Below are 22,022 nucleotides of genomic sequence, written 5' to 3'. Positions count from 1 at the left end.
GTAAAGTGCTGCGTCACAGTGTGTTTGATGGTAATACGACATTACAGCCAGAGAACAAGTAAAAGTACAAGAGCTGCAATGATTAGTCAGTTAATCAGGAACTGTTTTAATAATCAATCACTTGTTTTATTCATATTTTGAGCAAATATTTTCTGGATCCAGCTTCATAAATGTGAAGATTTGCTGTTTTTCTTTGACATATAAAGCAGCAACAAAGTGATTCATCAATTATCAAAGTAGTTGGCGACTAACTGATCAATGGTTGCAGCTCTAGATGGATAAAAACAGACGTTGTGAGTTTCTGTTGAATCAAACTGTAGCTGAAGGTCCTGATTCGCTGCTCTGAACAGTATCTGCTTCCTCACACTGAAATGTCGCCGACGTGTCACCGCAGGACTCGTCTTGCGCTCCTGACATGAACCGACACGACCGAGGATGTGTCGTCACCGTCAGCGGGATGAAGGCGCAGCTCGCCGCCGTCTGTAGGAGTCACAGCGAGAGTTCAGATATGACAACAGTCGTTGTGTTTTGAGAAGAGGAAGTTTAGTTTACTGAACAATGAAGCAGCAGCAGCCCTGATGAATCACCAGAAACCAGGCTGATGATTGAAATCCATTCATTCCAGAGTTACGTAACATCACTGCGAGTCCCTCTGGACCACAGTTTAGAGTTTAATTTACTCATAAATGAAAAGAAAAGAATCTGCAGAATAGTCTCTTACTTCTATATTACCACACACACACACACACACACACACCAACACACACACACACCATCCTGCTGCCAGAAATACTCACTAGAACACCAAATGTGGATTCATCCGCTGCTGAAAATAGTCCCCAACTAATGCTCTGTTTCCTCCTGTTTGTTGATACAGTGAGCAGCTTAAACATGAAACTGTTTTCCTGAAGAGTTTTTTTAAGGCAGAAAGTGTTGAGAGACGGACTAACACGTTAGTTTTGGTGTTTTTTAGTAGTTTTACTTCAGAGATGTCAGATCAGAAACAGCTCGTATGAATTATTGTTGTAATATTTGTGTTGTGTTTGAAGACATTATGTGAAGCAGCTGATTAATCACATTGTTCATTTGTTTTGCAGTAATAAAAACATAATTTGATTTACATACAAAAAACCTGAGTGGAAATACAGAAAAAAAGAATCTGAATATTATATATAATATAAGTGTTTTCTGTTGTCTGAGGTGTAACAGCAGCTGTGTTAAACATCACTGAAGAGTTGATGAGGAGGCTGTAACCTTCCTCACATCAACACATGAAACTAACAGAAACATCATATTTCCATCATGTTTTCCATCTTTGGAGCTTTGACTGTTTTAATGACGTCATCTGGTTGTTTCTTCTTCTTCTGCGACGGTTTAACGGCAGCGACTGTTTATCTGCTGATGTTCACACAGCAGGTTCGGATGGAAACAAACATTCACTACATTTTCTTTTGATCGTTTTCTGTGAATGTGGTTAAAGTTTGTGCAACAGTTAAGATGGAAACTGGCTGCTGTGTGATGAAGAAGTAAGCAGCTTTAAGACATGAAGAACATTTTAAAACTATAAAGAAAGTTTCAACACAAACGACAACGAAGAGAGAACAGCTTCAAATGATCAAAGTGGCCGTTTCTTCACTCTCTGCTCTCTGGTGTCGACCCGATCAGACGGTATTAGTGTCTGACACATCGCTGCTCAGCTGCACGACGCAGTTTATCTCATTACACAGCAGATGTTAGCAGCTGGAACACACACACACACACACACACGCTGGGGGAATCCCGAGGCTTCAAACAGCAGCAGATGTGAGGAGGAGAGTTTCTGGATTTTCTGAATAATTGACCTGAAAGTTTCATCTTTTTTTAAGATCAGAAGAAAGTTGAATGACTCACTCGGAGAAAATGATGTTGGACGGTGGCGCGAAGTCACAAAGGAAAGATGGCCGACTGAAAGTAAAGTTAACATGATGATGTTACATTTAGAGCTTTGATTAATCAATAAGTTGATCGACAGGAAATGAACCTGCAACTGTTAATGGACTACGACAGTTTCAGCTCCTCAGATGTGATGATTTGATGCTTTTCTTTGTCACAATAAGATATAAACTGGTAACAGTGAGTCAGTTGCTTCCACAGAGTGGATCCAGTGTTTTTCTTCATTCTTCATTTCCTGATAAAAGCCTGAATGTAAAGAAGCAGAATATGAGTTCAGACTGTCATCAGCAGATGTTTCTACCTCCAGGTTTCAGCGTCAGTCTCGAAAACTCACACAGCTCGAACCTTAAAGGACCAGTTCACCATGTTTCCAGTGAGTCTTAAACCAACAGTCAGTGTGATTCTTGCTGTAATCATCTCTCCTGTTCATACTGACCAGTAGAAGATCCTTCATAATGACCTTACAATGGAATCCACAGTTAAAGTTTATCTGAAGCTAATATGAAGCTTCAGCGTCCAAATGAGTCAAATCAAGTAGATATCTTTCATCGTTACAGTCTTTTTAGTGCCAAAGTTCCTCTTTTTGTTACTATACTTCCACCTGCAGCTCAACAGGGAAACACAAAGACTGTAAATGACCACGTTTACATTTTGCTCTCATTCCTACTAAGCTTTTTACACGACTAATGAAAATGAATATTCCACTAATATTCCTGTTGACATGCAGCCGTACATACTCTGATTAACATGTTGATATCCGTGGTGTGTTTCTCTTGGTCATGCATCTCTACGCCAGCGGTTAGTTAGTTAGTTTGTTTACAGCTGACAGAGTTGACTGTAAACAGGAGACCATGTGACACAAACTGCTGTAGAAACCCCAACTGAGACTGTATACATGTCCAAACAACGCTGCTAAAACCTCAATAATATCAGCATGTCTTCCATGTTTTAACTGGACATTCTGAATATCCAAATGTAATATGCTGTTTACGTGACCCCTGTCATATTTGGAATATGTCATATTTGGAAGATTAGTGTGTCAGATATCCACTTGATATGACTAACTCAGCCTGCTGAAGCCTCATATAAGCTTCTCATCTACTTTAAATGACTGTGTGGACACACTGTGGCTTTTGGCTGTTGTTTTAAGACACTCTGGAAAATGTATGAACCCGTCCTTTAATCCTTGTAATTATTATGAAATTCTTCGTCTTGTCTAGCAGCTTCTGGTGTCTCCAGTGTGGAGTTTGTTCCCTCCAGGTTTCCTCTCTGTGGCCGTTCAGGCCGGCACAGTGACCAAACGAGTTATTTTTGGTTGTGTTTCCTCGGCGGTGGAAGTAGGCCACACATTCCTGAGGACGCGTTGCTCTGACAGCGCAGCTGCTGATCACAGGGGATCAGACTGATGATATGAAAGACGTCCTGCTACTGTGAGTTTAGATCCATCGCTGTGTAAAGAGGAAAAACAGAGACCCAAAGTCAAACCACAACTTCTGCTCCAGAAGTAAGAAAAGCTCATGAACGTGTAGCTCTACTCATCACTATACATCCAGAACCTTTCTGATCCAAGGCTGTCGTGTGTCTCGCTTCTGAAAAACCATCTAATATTATTGTTTATTCAATGTTTCTGATCTTTAGCGGCCTAAAGGACATCCCATAAGTCCTCGAGGTCTGCAGGCTCCGGTCCATGAGTGGAGCCTGGAGGGAGGCGGCAGGTTCAGACACGTCTGTAATAACAGCAGCACAGATTACAGCTGCAGACACAGCCCAGGAAACATTTCACTTAAAATCACAAAGGTGTAAATGTGTGATGAGCTGTGATCTCCTCTCACCTGTTGACTGTCTGGGTTGATCTTGAGAGGAGAAGATCAACGTCCTGATATTTCTGTAGTGAAGATCAGATGGTCGACTGCCGACGTTAATCTGAACTGAATTATTCCTCCTGATAGAAACTCTTCAGTCCAGCTGTTCTAGAGCTGTTGGACTTAATGAAAGACGTCCTGCTACTGCAGCTGTTTCCTACACATATTAATAAAAACACACTTTTACCTCCAAACACTCAGCTACACTTAAAGAGACAAGAGCTGAAACTGCCTGTTTCACATTATAACAGTCATTAGTTCATGTGTCACATTATCCTTTAGTTTCTATTCATTAATGAAATATTTCATCATAGTTCTTGTCGTCATATCGTTACTTGTACTTTACTGGAGTATTTCCATGTGATGCTACATTTGACAGCTTTAGTTACTTACTCAGATGAAGATTGTACATAAAATAAGACATGATGAGCTTATAAATGACACTGCTTTGTTAAAGATGAAAGCAGTGGTTCCCAAACTGTTTGTTTGGTTTGTGGACCTTTATGAAACATCAGTGTGTATTTGTGTCAGATGTCTCTGAGTTGTTTGCAGTTTCTCCTCATAAGGTCTCAAATAAATAACCGTTTGAGGAGGTAAAACTCTTTAATATCTCACAAAAAAATACAAAGATTAAAGAAAAGTTCTGAACAATGAATCCAAATTTGTGTAGCAGAACTTTGTTTTTTTCTTCTTTCTTACCCGATCAATCATCTCAACACCTCTGAGATTTATCTGGTGACCTTCACAAAGATCAAACTGGCTCCACCTGCAGCAGCGACAACAGTATCAGGCTGCTTATGCATTGACTCATCAGTATTAATGAGTCGCAGCCTGATTTCCTGCAAAACCACGTGCTTCTACACTTAAGTAGGGTTTTTCATGCAGGACTTTTACTTGTAACGGAGTATTTTTACATTACTTTATTGGTACTTTTACTGCAGTAAAGGATCTGAGTACTTCTTCCACCGCCGTCGTTACTTTTTATTTGGTTTTAGTCGTTTTTTTTGTCGTGAAAAAAGTTGTAAATGAATGAAATGAACTGTGGTGACGGCAGAAGGGGATCAGACTTGCTGCTGTGTGTAGTGACTGACTGACTGGACTCAACACACACACACACACACAGATCCTATCAGCTGATCAGCAGGGTTTCTGAGCTCTCACACACACACACACACACAATGAAATAAGCCTGAAATGGAGTCTGCTGACTGGCTGACTGACTGAGTGTGTTGGTCTTTTCTCGTCTCCAGAGTGTGACCTCCGTGTCGTGTTTGATCCTGGATATTTGAACACTCAGCAGTGTTAATCCTCTCTGTCTGTCTTACAGCAGCTGTTCGTGCCCTCAGTCACACTTTCACTGTCATCCTTCCAGCCAGTTTAAACCCCTGCGAACGTCCCGAGCGGTCCGGTTCCTCTGAAGCGTCCGTGTCGGCCTGGAATCTGAGCCGAGGGACTATTTGTAGAGCAGCTGGAGGTGGCGGAGCTCTGGTTTCTGAGGTCGCTCTGGATGTTCTTTCACATCTGTTGGTGTGAAGACACTTGACGAGGGCTGCAGCTAGTTAATATTTACATTAGTGATTAATCTGCCGGTTCATTCTTTCAGAAATTCTGTCAAATAATAGTAAAAAATGGCGTCATGTTACCCAGAGTCAAAGGTGACGTTTTTAAATGTCGATCAAATATCAGAAAGAAAAACAGCAAATTCTCACGTTTGAGGAGCTGAAAGCAGTGAAAAAGTTGCATATAGAGAAGGAGGGGACGCTGGATACTTTGTGTTTACAGGCAGATAAACAGATTAGTCAGTCAGTCGCTCAACAGAAAATAAAACAGCAACTATTCTAATAATCAATTCATCTTTTTCTTCAGATTTGCTGCTTTTCTTAGTTTTCAGTTACAGTGAAATCAATAGTTGTGGATTTTGGACTGTTGGTTGAACACAGCGGTAATATGAGTATTATATAGACTGAACGATTAATCGATTGATCAAGAAAATAATTGTCGTCAGCCATAAGATCGACAGTTATTTGACAACACTGCAGTCAGTCCTGATTTTTAATACAATTAAAAACGACGTCTTTGTAGGTCTTGATTTGTCAAACCAACAGTTCAAAAAGTATTTCTGACTTTTTCTTTCTGACAACTTAAAATGTTTTGTTTTGTCCACAAAAATATTCAGTTTACTGTCAAAAAGACAAAAAGAAACGAGAAAATATTCACATTTAAGAAGCTGCAATCAGAGAATTTGGATGTTTTTTCTTTAAAAAATGACTCATAACGATTAATCAACTATCAGAGTAATTGAAGATCAATTAATGGACTAATCATTGCAGCTTTCAGTGCACCACGGACGCCCACACAGACCCGTCACAACACACCAAATACACAACAATGGAGGAGCTGTGTGCAAAAGCAGTTTGTCTGTGATGACGTGAATACGCCTTAAAGACTAAACTCAGGGATCAGAAGTCTCAGATTAGATGAAAGACTGAAACATGACTGACTGCAGCTTCACTCTGTGCACTGATACGTGTCTTTGGAAACCTGCGTAAACACACCTGAACACACACCTGAACACACACCTGAACACACACCTGAACACACACCTGTAACTCCCCTGCAGCTCCGTGCAGCAGCAGCAGCAGCAGCAGCAGCAGCAGCAGCAGCAGCAGCAGCAGCAGCAGCAGGTTTCCCTCTCTGCCCGCTGTGGTCTGAGGTGGATTAGACTTTGTTTTTTTCCCCTCAAATCGCTTCGCTGTGACATAATCTGATCCCTGCTCACATGTGATCTTTTGTTCTGGGCCCAATCCTCAGTCTGACCTGGTTAGCGTCTCGCTGTGTGTCCGTGCATGTGAAGAGTTTACTCTTCCTCATCAATATGAAGGGATCTGACCGCTGTTTCTGCTGTGTCACTGTAACACGGACGCAAGACGTCTCCTCCGTCACCGCGCTGCGTTTCTCTCCGTTTATCCTTCATGCTGCAGATTCTGAACAGCAGCACTTTTTTATTTGAAGGATTTTAAATATTTAAACACCGACTGTGACTGCAGGGAGAGAGACGCAGGGCGGAGGAAGACATGATGGGAGTCAAGTAGATTTTTATATTTGCTGTAATAAAAAGTCTGTTTTGTGCATCTCGTTCATTGTTGTTTGAGTAAAGAAAAGTTCTCATATTTATCATTAATAATCAGTCAATAAACGGTTAATAAATGGTTTGGTAAATAGTAAAAGTGTTTATGAGTGTATTAGTCAACAACTAAAACTCTAACTATAACAATAAAATAAAGTATAATGATATAAAATATGTCTTCATAGGAGAAGTTATAAAATACTGAACATTAATAAACACTTTATAAATGGTTTATAACACACTATAATGTAATTATAAGCAGATATCAGGACATTTTAAACTGTTATAATACTGATTATTAGTGATAATTAGTGGGACCAGTGTTACCAGTAGCCTGTTTAGTGGTTGGTGAATTAAAGAAAACTAACGTTGAGTTCAGGTGTTTCCAGCTGACGTCATTTCATGTGTCGTTCCTCCTGAAACCACAAAGACTCCTTAATGTTTCATATTTAATTCGTTTAAATATGAGTTGATACTTCATTTATCAAAGTGCACAATAGATTTACTGTTAAAAATGGGATTTAAAATCACACTTATGTCTGCAAAAAAGTAGATGCTGGTTTTATTTCGAGCTGCGACGGTTGTTTGATTCACCAGCAGAAAATATTTCATAATCAAATATTAGTTTTAGTCTTTTTTTAAGCAAAAATGCTAAATTTTTGCTGGTTTCAGCTTCTGAAATGTGATGATTCACTGTTTATCTTTAGACATCAGAAGTCCAGCAGAACTTGTAGAATAAAGAACAACATTATTGTGAGACTGACGTTAGAGCTGCTTCGGTTACCGCGGTTACTGTGGTTTACCGCATTACCACGGTAACACAACCATGTCACACCCACCACAGATGAGACAGAGATACGGCTCAGTTATTCTCTCAGGATTTAGATAAACAATGACGTGTCTGCTGCTTAATGACATCACTGGAATAAAGAGTCTATAAAGAACAGACTACTACAGGAACAGATGCATTCGAAAAGCTTAACGTGTTCAGGAACCGATTATTTTATAACATCTGAGGTTTAAATATTTTTTTAATGGTGGTTACTGTGATGGTTTGAATGAGTGATTTGTGCGGTAAACTCTAACCAGCGTGTTTGTGGTCGTCATCAGAGAAACACGTTATAAAGAACATGTAAATGTGTTGATGTGTGTTGTTTCCTGCTGACCTCTTCAGACTCTTTTCCTTCTCTGGAAGTCGGTGCCAGAAATTATCTGCTTTTCTTTATCAGACATGAGAGTAAACAGAATATTTTGGCTGTTTGTCAGACAAAATGAGACATTTGGAGCCGTCACTTTGGACTCTGAGTCATTTTTCACGACTTCCCGACAAAACATTAATCAAATCGGCAAAGAAAATAACCACTAGTGACGGATGTAGTCTTACTTTTATGTTTTTTCACAGAACTGTTATGTTATAAAAGATACTGTTGGGCTGGTCAAATATCTGCATGTATGAGTAGATGTTTGTGACGAGTGGATCCATTCTCTGTTGTTCGTGAAGCACTTGTGTGTTTAAATCCAGATTCTTGTTGTGAAGTGAGAGCGAGTAGTGAAACAGTTACTGTAGTACACATTGTACTCTGTTAGTCTGCTTGGCTGCTGCTCAGATTCCTCAAACTCCTTCAGTTCCTCCTCCGCTGGTCAGATGTGAAGCTCACAATAGAACAGGAAGTGAAATGGGATGTTTGGAAACAGTTTGTGAATGAGCGGCTCAGCCAGACTCCTTCACTGGTTTCTCGCAAATATCCAACATCCCAGCGGGAGTTTCCTGGAGACAGGAAAACTCGTCTAACTTCCAGAGAAGTGGCTGCTTCCTTTTATGGCAGCTGATGATTCCTCTACCTGCTGATGGTGTGTGAGGAGGAGGAGGAGGAGGAAGAGGAGGAGGAGGAGGTGAGATGTGCACATTCCTGCTCCTTGATGTCAGCTGTTTCTGGGTTACTGGTGAACTCTCTGAAGGGAGGAGTTATTAGACTTTGACCTAATTCAGGACACACAGCCGGATGTGAGCCGTCAGCTGCTTCCAGTAATGAAAAACACGTCTGATTTCCACAGAGCTGAGAAAACAGCCAGCATGAAACTGATGATGATGATGATGAGGAGGATGATGATGATGATGATGAGGAGGAGGATGAGATATTGCAGATTAAACATGACTGCAGCTCTGACTTCATCTGGCTTCACTCCAGCAGAACAAAACAGCTCCAGACTTGCAGAGCGACACCAGCAGAAATCAATAAGCTGTAATGGTTAAAGTGCTGCTGCAGACTGGGCGTGTGTCTAATGTCTAATGCTGCTTTATTGCATCAGCAGCAAACCTGCTTCTTATCTCGTTGCCTGAGCAGAAAGCAAACAAAGCAGCGTTCAGTCTCACGTTCAGTCCAACTGTGAAACTTCAACATAAAGATAAGACTGTACTGTTTTCTTTTATAAAGGGCTGAGAGCTTTTAATATCTACAGACACACCCTGATGTAAAATAGTCCACAGATTTATTATTTCACTCCTAAAGCATTATCAGACTCATGATGGACAGTTTGTTTTTAAAAAAGGATGAAAATCGATGCAGCAGATTTATCTTTTTTATTCCACACATTCTTCTTTGTTAAAACCTGCTGCCTACATTACCCACAATGCACCTGGAGAGTGTGATGTGCAGTTTTGACTGAATACTGTGTTTTGGCTCCATGAGCCTGAACACATCAATCACTGCAGCGTGGATTTAAGTAAAAACTATGTAATTTATTTGTCTTTTATTCTATTTTAGTCACCAAAATTAACAAAATATCACCTGGTAACAAATGAGGCTCATGGACTCAGTGAGCTCTAAATGAGCTCATGTACTGTTAATCTGTGATTTAAAGCCTGATAAACTCGATTCTTACTGCAGTAAAGGATCTGAATACTTTTTCCACTGCTGTCAAACACTGAACTGGTGACAGAAAATGAAGAACTGAAGGAAAACACACACAGTCAGACATCAAATAAAGAAGAAGAAAGCCGAATACTCAGAACTGTGATGGTAGATTTTTTATTTTATGTTTAAAGGTTAAAACAAACTTCCTTCTCCGGGATCCCTCGTGCTCTCTGATGGTGACTTGTGTGTGTATTATCTAACAGCAGCAGCAGGTTGAGATACAGACGCTGAAAGCAGGTCAATCTGTGAGCAGCAGATAAACCCAAATCAGAATATTACTGAGCTCTAGATGTCCTGAAAAAGAGGTTTATTATGTGACTGTAATCCAGGAGCCGCTTACAGCAGCTGTTGGTAAATTCAAACCTTTAACATTTTAATGTAACATAAAGTTATATTTAAAACTGGTTTCACCACAAACTAGTTATTACATATTTACAGCTACTAACTGCTGCTAAGCTAGTTTAATGAACCTTCTGACCAAGCTAACGTTAGCATGCTAATATCTGAGCCATTTGGATTGAAAAGTTATCAGTGATAGATAGATATCAGTGTGGAAGAAGCACTCAGATCCTTTACTTCAGTAAAAGTTCTCTATGACAAATAAAAGTCCTGGTGAAAAACCCTACAACAGTAGGAGAACCCAAGTAATATCAGCTTGATGTAGTTAAAGTATTAAAGTACAGTTTATATCTTATTCTGATGTCGGATGTTAAACATCATCAAAGTTCCAAAAGTTGAGGTGAACATATGTAGAAATGCTGCCTGCAAGTCAAAAGTCAGGGCTACATAAGTGTTCCAGTGTCCAGTATCTTCATGTGACTTTAAAACACACACCGAGCACATGATGCGTTTATTTCTGTGCTTTGGGGAACAACAGAGATCATGTAGGATCTGAGTAGCCGCAGTCTGAGTGATTCAGGACCGACGCTGTTTGTCTGCACGACAACAAGCACTAAAGGCCACGAGTGAACGTCCAGGTGCGGCTTACTGTGAGGTATTTTTAGGTCAGGTGTTTCCTGCCAAATGGACACATGATCGTTTGTGCCTTTCACTGTTTTTCCTGATCCTCGCCGCACCTGCATACACTTCCTCCTGCTGGAAACACGGTTCTGAAAGTCAGAGTACAATAACAACTTTGAGGTGCTTGGAGATACGTTTTTACTTTGTAGTCTATGATTTTACACTAAAATTCATCAAACAGAAGTAGTCAGATGCTTCATTTACACATAAAAACAATGTAAAGATACAAAGATGAAGGTCAGTGGTCACTTCAGGTTTTTTATGTTCAAAAATGGTCAAAGGTCAGGAACTGAAACTGAAAAATTCAGCAGCAATACAGAGAAAAGTGACAGTAAAAGAGAACTTCAGATCAGTGAAAGTAAAGTATAGTTACAGTTTTATTGTACATTTTGATTTTTGAGGTCATTTTTTGGCTTTAAATCATTTTATTCACTTACAATTTATTCATATTGTTTGATTCTTGGAAGATTTTGTTCAATTATTATGAATCTGATCCAACATAACTACAGGAAGCTGATAATACTTCTACCTTCCCTTGTAATAAAGTATTTTTACATCGTTGTATTTGTACTTCAGTAAAGGATCTGAGTAGCTCTTACAGCTCTGAGCATTAAGCTGGTTTTAAACCTTGTTATTTTATGAGGAGGGACTGATGATGGGGAGGAGGAGGAGGAGGAAATTAGGCCACTGTAACATAAGACGTTCTAGCTGTTGATCCTGCAGACGTGTGTGTTTGTTTTCCTGTCACGGATCATTTGGCTCTCTGCACGTTCACTCAGGAAGCGTGTTTGAATGTGTGGATGTGAAGAGTTCGTTTACTGAACTCATATTCGAGTCTTTTGTGTCTGCAGTGAAAACATGAAAACTCGCCAAGGTCGTAATAAAAACAGCAACACATACAGTAACAATACCCGGCTGTCCACAAGGAAAACCAGAAATATCACCAAGCATGAAATCAAACAGCTTCCTGTGTTAAACTTCACTCCGCCCTGAGTTTAGTCTCCCAGGCAACTCAGGCTTCATCTGAAACATCTCCTCCTGCTTATGGCGTTATATTTCTGTTAATATGTTCTGTCAAATCTCAGCACGTGATGACTCATAAGTTATATTTTGCAAAGAATATTATTACAAAGAATAATAATCCAGGATAGTAAAATATTTTTGCGAGGGCAAACATAATGCTTATAATACGAGACGTTACAAATTACGTCAAACACAAGCAGGCAGGTTTTACAAGTTTTACAGTTTATAGCAGAGAGCCTGTTGGTAGCAGGCAGATCAGAGCCTGACAGACTGAGTTCAGGGTGAAGAAACGCCGTCTTCTCTGCGTTTCCAGGACACCAGATATGACCAGTCATCCTTCACCACTATGCACACACACACACACACTCACACACTATAAACACAGAGCTGACCTGAAACACTGAGGACTGTGCGCCACCTGCAGGAACTTTGTGACATTACACTCATCACATCACCTTCAGTACTGTTAATATTCTGACTGTATCCTCTCAGAATCACTCTAAACCAAACTTCTGAACCATTAATCTGTTTTCAGTCATCAATCATTAATAAACAGAAAATTAATCCTTAGGGGAGAGTTTATGTTTTTATTTTTTTTATGGAGAAAAACATTTACTGTCACATTATATTATGAATCTGTTATGATTTCAGTAAATGTGAAGAATGGTGGTTTTTGATTTTTTTTTTTAATAAATACTGGTCAAATTTAAAGGATCATTCCGTCAATTTTCTATATTTGTCTTCATGTTTGGATCCAAACCAACAATGAACTGATCTACTAACCAGTATTGTGTTTGTATCAAAGCTGATATATCTGATTAAAAACACATCAGTGAGTCACAGCGCTGCACTGGGTCACATGTTCCTTCATCATGAAGAGTTTGGTCACGTTAGTTTGTTTAGAAACGGCTCCAAAGACTAATAACAGCGATGACGTTTTCAGTCTCCAGAGAGTAGTTCTGTGTATTGAAGCTCTTTGAGAAATTTATAATGTAGTGCAAAGTTCAGCCATTTCTTTCTTTCTTTCTTTCTTTCTTTATTTACTGACTCTCAGTAAATGTTCCTCTCAGTCTCCCAAAGTGATGTCTTCAGATGTTCTTGATCTTGATTTGTCTGAGCAACAGTGTAAAACCCAAAATATTCAGTCTACAGTGAAATAAAATAAAAGCAGTAAATCCTCAGGCAGCAGACTAATAAGATAGATAAGACATACTTTAATGTCCCTGTAGGGAAATTTCTTCTGGCCTCTGTCCTGCAGTTCCATAGAAGATCAAATCAAACGTATTGCATAGTAAAAGAAAAATAGTCAGCACATGGCTTCCATACACACCTACTGACGGTGGTGACATAGTGCACAACCCTCCTGGCCGACATCCACATCACATGTTAGTGTTGAGAATCATAACGGATGCAGGACTTGATCAATGACTCTGATTGTTTAATTGATGAACCGTCTCTTGTGTTGCAGGTGAGCTGCTGAGCCAGCCGCGGCCCGACGGTCTGACGGAGATCATCTGTCCAAAGAACGGCTCGGAGCGGGTCAACGTGGCTCTGGTTTACCCGCCGACGCCCACTGTGGTCAGCCCCTGTCTGAAGTGAGCCGCGGGGGGGGGGGGCTGGACTCTCCCGCCGGCCGGGCTCGTATCACCGGGTCCACCCCCCCCTCCTCCCCCCCCCACCTCTGACTGCCTCACCTCCACCTCCCACACCTGTGACTCCTGCAGCCTGCTTCCTGTCCTCCTGCCTCAGCTTCAGCCGGGCCGCTTCACCCTGAACTGAACCTGAAGGCAGCACAGCGGCTCACTGCTTCATATGTAGGTACTGCAGACTGGTTATCCTGCTGCTAGCGTCACAAATACAGACAGAATACCTTCAGATACTGGTGCTCTCTATCCTTAACATCACTCTGATGCTGCAGGGAGGTAAACTTGAGACATGTGATTTATTTAAACATGAAAAAGACACATCGGGCCTCATGTAAGAACATTTCCTTCTCCTGAACATCTCTGACTTTTCTCTCTGAGGTTTGTTCCAACAAACTCTCTCAAACTCTTTGTGAATCTGTGATGGACGTCAGCTCTTCACGAGCAGCTGGACGTTCCTGAGATTTCATCGTCAGCATCATCAACGCCGCTAAAATGTCTCGTATAAGTCGACCAGTTCTGCTCCGTTCGTGGTTGAGTTTCATTCACAAAAATGTTCCCAAAGAGTGAAAAAAAGAATTTGGAGAAAATAAAGAAAGAAATAAGGAGGAAATGCTTTGAAACATCTCTCCATGGCTCCGTGACTAATATGAGAGGCGTCATGTGACTGAGATATTAGACAGAGAGCTGCAGCTGTTTACTACGACTGACATAAACATCATCAGGAAACTGGCAGCCATGATGATGATGATGAAGTTTTTATTTGGTAAATAATATTTTAGTTGATTTTGGTATCGTACTCTGTTCTGTTCATAAATCAAACGACAGCTCTTAACTTGCTGCAAATGCTCGTTCGTGTCTTTTAAAAATGAATCTGTTCATCTGAGGGATTCCTGCATGAGGCCGAATGTCTGACATGAAGAAATATTACAAAATAAATAAAATAAATGTCAATAATTGAATCACAAGAGCAATAAATCAAATCAATAAAATGCTTTTATTGAGACACATAACACCAAATATATCTGTTTGTTGAATTAACTGCTGTTAATTCCACATGTTTGTTTGTAATTTTAATGTCTTGTCTTCTTCTATTGCAGGTCTTCTGGTGTCTCATCATTTTAATATTTAGGAGCTTGATGAGCACAATCTTGGGCCGTGTTTATCCACAGTAGCTCTGGATCTTCTCTGGCCTGCGACGCTTCACAAGTTCCTCAGAGTGTTTTTTTTTTTTAAAAACCTGCAGCTGCATCGTCTCCTGTCAGTTTTATTTACTTTTTAAAAAGCAATCCTACGTTGTTCAGGACTCTAAAAGGCTCGAGGATAATTCAGTCATTTATTAAAGAAAAAGTCTTTTAAACACTGATGAACTTGTTAAATCGTGGGCCAGATTTCTGCCAAGTCTCACCTGATCAAACCAACACAACAGACTCTGAAATCAGGAAAGAAGATTTTTTACTGGACTGCAATATTTTGCAGTATCTAATAATGTTTTAGCAATTTGTCCCGTTTCTACTGTAATGAAGAGAGCAGCATGGACACGGTGGATTGAAGACTGTTTTACAACTATTTACACGTGTAAATATTCTCTGTGCCTACTTTAAAAAGTCCGATGCAAACTACAAGACTTCATCTCTTAGATCTGCTCATCCTGAGCCGCTCCGGACGCTGCCACACAAGTTTCAAACATGCTTGAGTTTCTTGTAGCCAAAAACAGCAGGATGTGCCTGTAGTTTGGTCACCATGGAGACCAGTCAGAGCAGCATCCAATGAGAGCGCACAGGAAAGCAGAGGCAGTATATATATATATATATATAATTAATTCAATAGGAGTAATTAAACAAGCTTCATGAATGAATGAAAAGGAGATGCAGTGACATCACGTCACCATGACAACAGTCTGGGACTGAAGATGTCCTGTAGTGTGAGCAGGACAGCCTCACGTCACCATGACAACAGTCTGGGACTGAAGATGTCCTGTAGTGTGAGCAGGACAGCCTCACGTCACCATGACAACAGTCTGGGACTGAAGATGTCCTGTAGTGTGAGCGGGACAGCCTCGCGTCACCATGACAACAGTCTGGGACTGAAGATGTCCTGTAGTGTGAGCAGGACAGCCTCACGTCACCATGACAACAGTCTGGGACTGAAGATGTCCTGTGGTGAGAGCAGGACAGCCTCACGTCACCATGACAACAGTCTGGGACTGAAGATGTCCTGTAGTGTGAGCGGGACAGCCTCGCGTCACCATGACAACAGTCTGGGACTGAAGATGTCCTGTAGTGTGAGCGGGACAGCCTCGCGTCACCATGACAACAGTCTGGGACTGAAGATGTCCTGTGGTGTGAGCGGGACAGCCTCACGTCACCATGACAACAGTCTGGGACTGAAGATGTCCTGTAGTGTGAGCGGGACAGGAAGTCTTGTAGTCTGCACTCGCACTGAGCCGTTTTGTGACACGAGGAGGACGAGATGACGTCTGTGGTGAAACTCTCTTCCTGTTCAGAGGTTTGGTTCAACATCAACGTCTGAAGTGTTCCAGCAGCGATAAACATGTAAAGTCACGTTCTGTTCATGTCCCGTCACAGTATCAACTCATAATTAGTCTCTATTACACATTTCTGAACAACATCCTTCATGAATCCCTCATCAGTTATTGATAAATTGGTGATTAATCCTCAATGAAGCTTTCAGAGAGCAGAGAGTTTATTCTTCAGTTTTTACACCTTTTGTTTATGGAGGAGAAACATTTACAGTCACACTATAACAGTCCAATGTTACATAAAACAGGAGAACAAAATGATTTCAATTAATTATATTAAATGTGAAAAATGCAACAATATGTTTGGTGATTTATGATTTTTTTGAATAAATGTGGGTCAAACACTACAAAAATGTGCATCAGCTGCACAAAAATGTTGTTAAAAAGTTGAAATATTTCCATGTTTGTATATTCTGAGTCTCAGTAGGGGAAGTCGTCACATTTCAGAATAAAAGTCAAAGTGTTTATGGTGTTTTTACTGCTCCCAGATGTAAAAATGTCTCAAATCTGACCCTGAACAGTATGTGAGGGTTAACCTCAGATATTTATCTTCACTCTGACCGCGGTCGGGAAACAGTGATGTCATCGCCGTTTCCTGAACGCTGACTGTATATAAGTGAATAAGAGAAGATGTTTGCTGTGTAGAAGGAAAGGACGTCAGGTGTTTTTTTCACTTCCTGTGCTCTCGTTGAGTTGATTTCTGGATGTTTTTTCACCTTTTAGAGGAAAACATTTCGACCTGTGCGAACACGTCGAGGGAAACGTGCTTTTCTTTCTGATGTAAATAATATCTTTATTTTTGTATGTTGACACGAGGCGTGTCTCCACTCTTAGCTTTGACTTTATTTACAGTGCAATGTTGTGCATGACTCACTGTTGAGATGCACAAAAGGGTTTTTATATGTAGCTGGTTTCAACATCTCACATGAAACAACATGAAATACCAAATACAAATAAACCAATAACTGGCTTTAGTACCACGCTACCGTGTTGTTTATTTATTCTGTCTGACATCACAGAGTCCAAAGTTGTTTACATGATGCTCATGAGTTATTTTATCCTCTGTGTTTTGCTGAGATGTGTGTGTGTGTGTATGTGTGTGTGTATGTGTGTGTGTGTGTGTGTGTGTGTGTGTGTGTATGTGTGTGTGTGTGTGTATGTGTGTGTGTGTATGTGTGTGTGTGTGTGTGTATGTGTGTGTGTATGTGTGTGTGTGTATGTGTGTGTGTGTGTGTGTGTATGTGTGTGTGTGTGTGTGTGTGCGCTCTGCTGGTGATGAATAAAGTTCTCTGAATTGAATTGAATATAATCACTAATTAACACTTTGTCAAAGATGATAGTAATAAAAACATAAAATAAACTCTTCTTCCTCAAAATAATGATGATAATAATAATCAGCAAAAGATAAAAGAAGAAACTAAACTAAAATAATAAAATAAATAAATACGATAAATATTTGATTAACCCTCCTGTTGTCTTCCCGTCAACCATGCAACTTTTGACTCGAGAAGACAAAAGTCCACAGATGCTGTATGTTTTAATAAAACACCAGTGTGTGGTGTGGAACCATCCATGTGGTTTTCAGGCAGTTAGATGAAAGAAATCCATATTTCTGATATAAAAACATTTGAAAACGGGTCAAATTTGACTCGAGGACAACAAGAGGGTTAAATTTAAAAGAAATTAATTAAAATAAAACATGTCATACATCCACTTTGTTTTTTATGGTATTTTATACTATTTAAAAAAAATCAAATAAACACAATAAAAGTGAAATTGAATTGAAAAAAGGGAAAAAAATGAATAAAAACATCCTGTTATATGAGGTGAAAGTAAAAACCACAGAGTGTATATAAATATATATAAACAGGTGAACTCTGACCTCACCTGAGACCAGATGCATCAAACTGTAGATTCATGACTGAAACTGCACACAAAGAAACAAGCAGACAGTTATAGATCTGTGAGTGAGCTGCTTCTGTTTCTCATTCACTCTCCCACAATCAACCAGCTGTTCTCATATCAATATGATGTCTGATCCACCCGTCTGTACACCTGTAAGAAGAGGACGTGCAGGTTCACACACACGTCTATATCATCAGTTCATCACATGAGCCTGTTAATCATCATCAGCAGTGATCATCTCAGAGAAGTAATCAATGATTAGTTTGTAGCTCATAACTAAACTGGCTTTACAGGGTGTGACACGGCTGGATAAAATTAAAAAAAAGAATATTAACAGTAAAATAAAACGTCTCCTGTGTGAATTAAAGGAACAATCAAATGAATCACACAAAAGTAATTAATCAATATTCTGTTTTATATATTCCTTTGATTGACATTTTACAAATCTCTGTGTAAACATATAAAAAATACACAGTCAGTGCAGCTGAAAGATGCTCTCAGCTTATGTGTATTTATTTATTTATATATTTATTGGGACCATGTAGTGTTAAACATAAATGTTACTGCACCAGAGTTAGCTTATTGCTAATTTTAATCTGCAGCCCCTTACAATTAAAACATATAACAGCACAATAACAAACAGCACAAAGCAGAAAACACGCAGGACACATTATACAAAATACAAAGATACACACAACAGCACATAAACCACACACAACATTATCTACGGTCATGAGAAGACAAAGAGATGAAATATATATTGTTTAAACATGTGGCCCCTGGTGTCTAAACCCTCTCACTGCACCGGGGTCTCCTCCCCCTGCTGCCCGGCCTCCTCCCCCCTGCTGCCCGGCCTCCTCCGGGCCGGCAGGGGGCGGTGAACCTTAAAGCAGCGGAAGAAGCGGTGCTCTGTCCCCGGCTCTTCCTCTTCCTTCCGCGGCCTCAGAGGTAGGAGACCAGTCCCGTGTATGAAGACAAGAATCTGTCTTAAATCTCCTTTAAATCTTCATCATCCTGCATTTTAAACCGCTGAGTTTTATAAACTATCATCAGACACGTCGGATGATGTTAAATTTCTGTGTTTGAGCAGAAAATTCAGTTTTAAATCTTAATATTTGTGATCATACCGGTTTGTCACATCAGCCCTCCGCCATGTTGGCTGCTGCTAGCTACAAAAACTGAGCTAAAAACTGTTAAAAATCAACTGTGGTGTTTATTTCTCCACGTTATTTATGTGTCAGAGTGTTTCTGGTGATTAATAATGTAAATATATTTTTCTATTATTATCGGGAGACTCATTAAATGTAACGTTAGCTAAGCTGAGCTAAAGCTAACGCAGCTAACAGTCATGAGGAGTTTCTGTCGGCTCAGTTTTAAATGAAATACTAAACATTTGTGTTATTTTGCAGATATCTGAAAATGGTCCGCTACTCTCTCGACCCCGAGAACCCGACCAAATGTGAGTAAAGTGGATTTCTGGAGGTTTGTGAGACGTTGTGTGTTGGCTGTGATGACTTCTTAGGACACCTTTGGATTACACATGAAAATAACTCAAAGAAAGATCTGAGCTACCAGACTGATGATACACTAAACTATAACATATAAGATTTATATTCTGTCTTTATAATATCTGTTTTATTGTTGCAGCATGCAAGTCGAGGGGCTCCAACCTCCGGGTTCACTTCAAGGTAAGTTAAGACTCCTTCTGATAGTTCAGTGTTTGTTCTGGTAGGAAATGATATTTATTTATTAATGATGTCTAAAAAGTTCAGAAATGACTCAAACTTTGTATTTGTGAGCTGGACGAGTTGATTTTTAGAAACTTACTGTACTTGTCGGAAAAGTTTCATTCACAAAGTCAGAACCAACATGATTATGAATCAAAACTAACGTGTTTACTCTAAAGTTATACAAAAGATTTAAAAGTGAGTAGTGTGTGTTTTGAGGTTTATGATTATATTGTAAATCATTTTAATGAATCAGTCCTCAGATATAATCTCCCATCATCACATCTGGTGGTTCATGTTGTTTGTTCTGACTTTATTCAAATGAAAATGTGCAAATTCACACGTTTTTCAATTTGAAATTAGTAAATTTCAATATCAGCAAAGTGTGAAGAGAATAACAGACGTTTACTGAACTTTATAGAAACATCATTTACTATCAGGAACAAAACATGTGACTCAGTCTAACCTGTCAAGTGTTTTTATTATTTTGTTTTATGCATTTTTACACTCAGAATTATAAACATGCTTCTTCTACATGGACCATCTGCTTCATGTTGTTACTGTTTGACCTGCTGATGAAGTTCAGTTAGTTCAGCTGAGATGTTTGAACCTGCCGACGTGTCGTTCTGCTTCCTTCATGTTATAATAAGATGTGTGATTACTGAAGAAATAACTTGTTGTAATTGAACCTGCAGGTTATTTCTTAGAAGCTCTAAATGGTTTGTAGTGATGTGAACTTCAATGTAAAACTACACATGTGGAGAACAGAGCTGCTGTTTAGTCCAGCAGGTCTACTGGGACACAGTTCACAGTCCAAACTGGTTCATTAGTTGATCCACAGAAAAGTAATCAACTCTTTTGATAATTGATTCAAAATTTGATGCTTTTCTGTCTTTATGTCACTATTAACGGATCATATAAGACATGTGAAGCAGTTTAGACTCTGGTGTCTGAAGACACCTGAAGGCAGCATGTTGGATGTTTGCTGTGATTCTGCTTTAGTCTTTATTTCTAACAAACATCTCAAACCAAACTTTCACAACTGTAGCTTTAATTCATAATTGTTGGACAAACATTCATGAATAATAGAATCACTGGTTGATCTGAATATAGAGTCTTTGTTCTCTAAGAAAGTGTTAAAACATCATTTTGTATGTATTAACAGTGAGAAACGTCATTAAACTTCCAACAAGAGAATTCTCTTTAGGAAAAGAAACTGAGTGAATATATCTCGTCATGCTGGCAGCTGCGTGTTTACAGCTTCCTATAACGTGTCTTAGTTGTGATTAGTTAATGTTACTTCTAATAGAAACGCAGCACAACTGTCAGTTACTGTGATGAAGATGATCACTTCCTGCTGGTCTTTTAAGTTTAAAAAGCAGTTTGTTAGCCTCCTCAGTACTACATGTAGAAAACATTAGAACTTAAACTCTGCTGCTTTTCTTCTGAGTGGTGATGAGTTTGTTTGTTTGTTTTGGTTTGTTTGTTGTCCAACAGAACACCCGTGAGACAGCTCAGGCCATCAAGGGCATGCACATCCGCAAGGCCAACAAGTACCTGCGCGACGTCATCGTCAAGCACCAGTGTGTCCCCTTCCGTCGCTACAACGGCGGCGTGGGAAGATGCGCCCAGGTGAGGAGTTATTATTATTATTGTTGTTGTTATTATTATTATTATTATTATTAACGTCTGCTTCATGAAGAGCTGCAGTGATGACCATCTTAGGACACCTTTGGATGAATGATGAAACTAAACTTTGTAATCTGAGCAGCTGAATGAACTCACTGAGCTCATTTAGTGGTAATAAAGACGTCTGTGCATCTCAGTAAACAGTTGTTGTTGTTGTTGTTGTTTTCAGGCCAAACAGTTCGGCTGGACGCAGGGACGTTGGCCCAAGAAGAGTGCCGAGTTCCTCCTTCACATGCTGAAGAACGCCGAGAGCAACGCTGAGCTGAAGGTGCGTTCAAAGACTTTAATCCCGTCTGACTGGTTCAGTTCAGAGAATCAGATTATAATCTGGACGCTGTCGTTCACATGAGTCAGATTGCAGTGATGACCATTTAGGACACCTTTGTATTAACCATGAAAATAAACTGTTGAATCTGAGCGATCTGACGTCACTGTGAATTACTGTTTATATGTTTATATTTATAAGATCAATGTTTGACTCATCAGATGCTTCATAGTTTTTAAATATTGTTCATAAACTGCAACTAATCTGCAGATTATTGTCTGTATTCATCATTAAGTCTATAAGATGTCAGATAATAGAGATATAACAGTAATTATTATTATTATTATACATAATTATGTAACACTGAACAGT

At 39.6% G+C, this 22,022-nt stretch overlaps 2 protein-coding genes and 3 non-coding genes across 6 annotated transcripts in view; all 5 read left to right on the top strand.

The window, feature by feature from the left end:
* mfhas1 (multifunctional ROCO family signaling regulator 1) overlaps positions 1-17,044 on the top strand; it is a 31,141-nt gene extending 14,097 nt beyond the window's left edge. Inside the window, exons 2-3 of one of the 2 annotated variants that reach the window (XM_042394900.1) lie at positions 13,348-13,693; positions 14,623-17,044. In XM_042394900.1, coding sequence (XP_042250834.1) covers positions 13,348-13,478 — 131 coding nt within the window. In that variant the 3' untranslated portion in view covers positions 13,479-13,693; positions 14,623-17,044. Of the gene's footprint in view, positions 1-13,347; positions 13,698-14,622 lie in introns of both variants that reach the window. The other variant, XM_042394901.1, reaches the window with a different exon arrangement.
* Positions 17,045-18,866: 1,822 nt separating this feature from the next.
* Positions 18,867-22,022, top strand: part of rpl17 (ribosomal protein L17) — a 4,064-nt gene continuing 908 nt past the window's right edge. The window contains exons 1-5 of the mRNA XM_042394951.1: positions 18,867-18,917; positions 19,379-19,428; positions 19,617-19,657; positions 21,194-21,328; positions 21,555-21,653. Coding sequence (XP_042250885.1) covers positions 19,389-19,428; positions 19,617-19,657; positions 21,194-21,328; positions 21,555-21,653 — 315 coding nt within the window. The 5' untranslated portion in view covers positions 18,867-18,917; positions 19,379-19,388. The remainder of the gene's footprint in view (positions 18,918-19,378; positions 19,429-19,616; positions 19,658-21,193; positions 21,329-21,554; positions 21,654-22,022) is intronic.
* Positions 19,472-19,541, top strand: LOC121886282. The gene has a single exon (XR_006092710.1). It is a non-coding gene; the product is annotated as a small nucleolar RNA SNORD58 (small nucleolar RNA).
* On the top strand, positions 21,401-21,468 carry LOC121886280. The gene has a single exon (XR_006092708.1). It is a non-coding gene; the product is annotated as a small nucleolar RNA SNORD58 (small nucleolar RNA).
* Positions 21,741-21,807, top strand: LOC121886283. Its single transcript, XR_006092711.1, has one exon. It is a non-coding gene; the product is annotated as a small nucleolar RNA SNORD58 (small nucleolar RNA).

Source organism: Thunnus maccoyii, chromosome 19 (assembly GCF_910596095.1).
Source record: "Thunnus maccoyii chromosome 19, fThuMac1.1, whole genome shotgun sequence".
NCBI lineage: Eukaryota > Metazoa > Chordata > Actinopteri > Scombriformes > Scombridae > Thunnus > Thunnus maccoyii.
The sequence above is the reverse complement of the archived record's forward strand: the minus strand, read 5'-3'. Positions and strand labels throughout refer to the sequence as shown.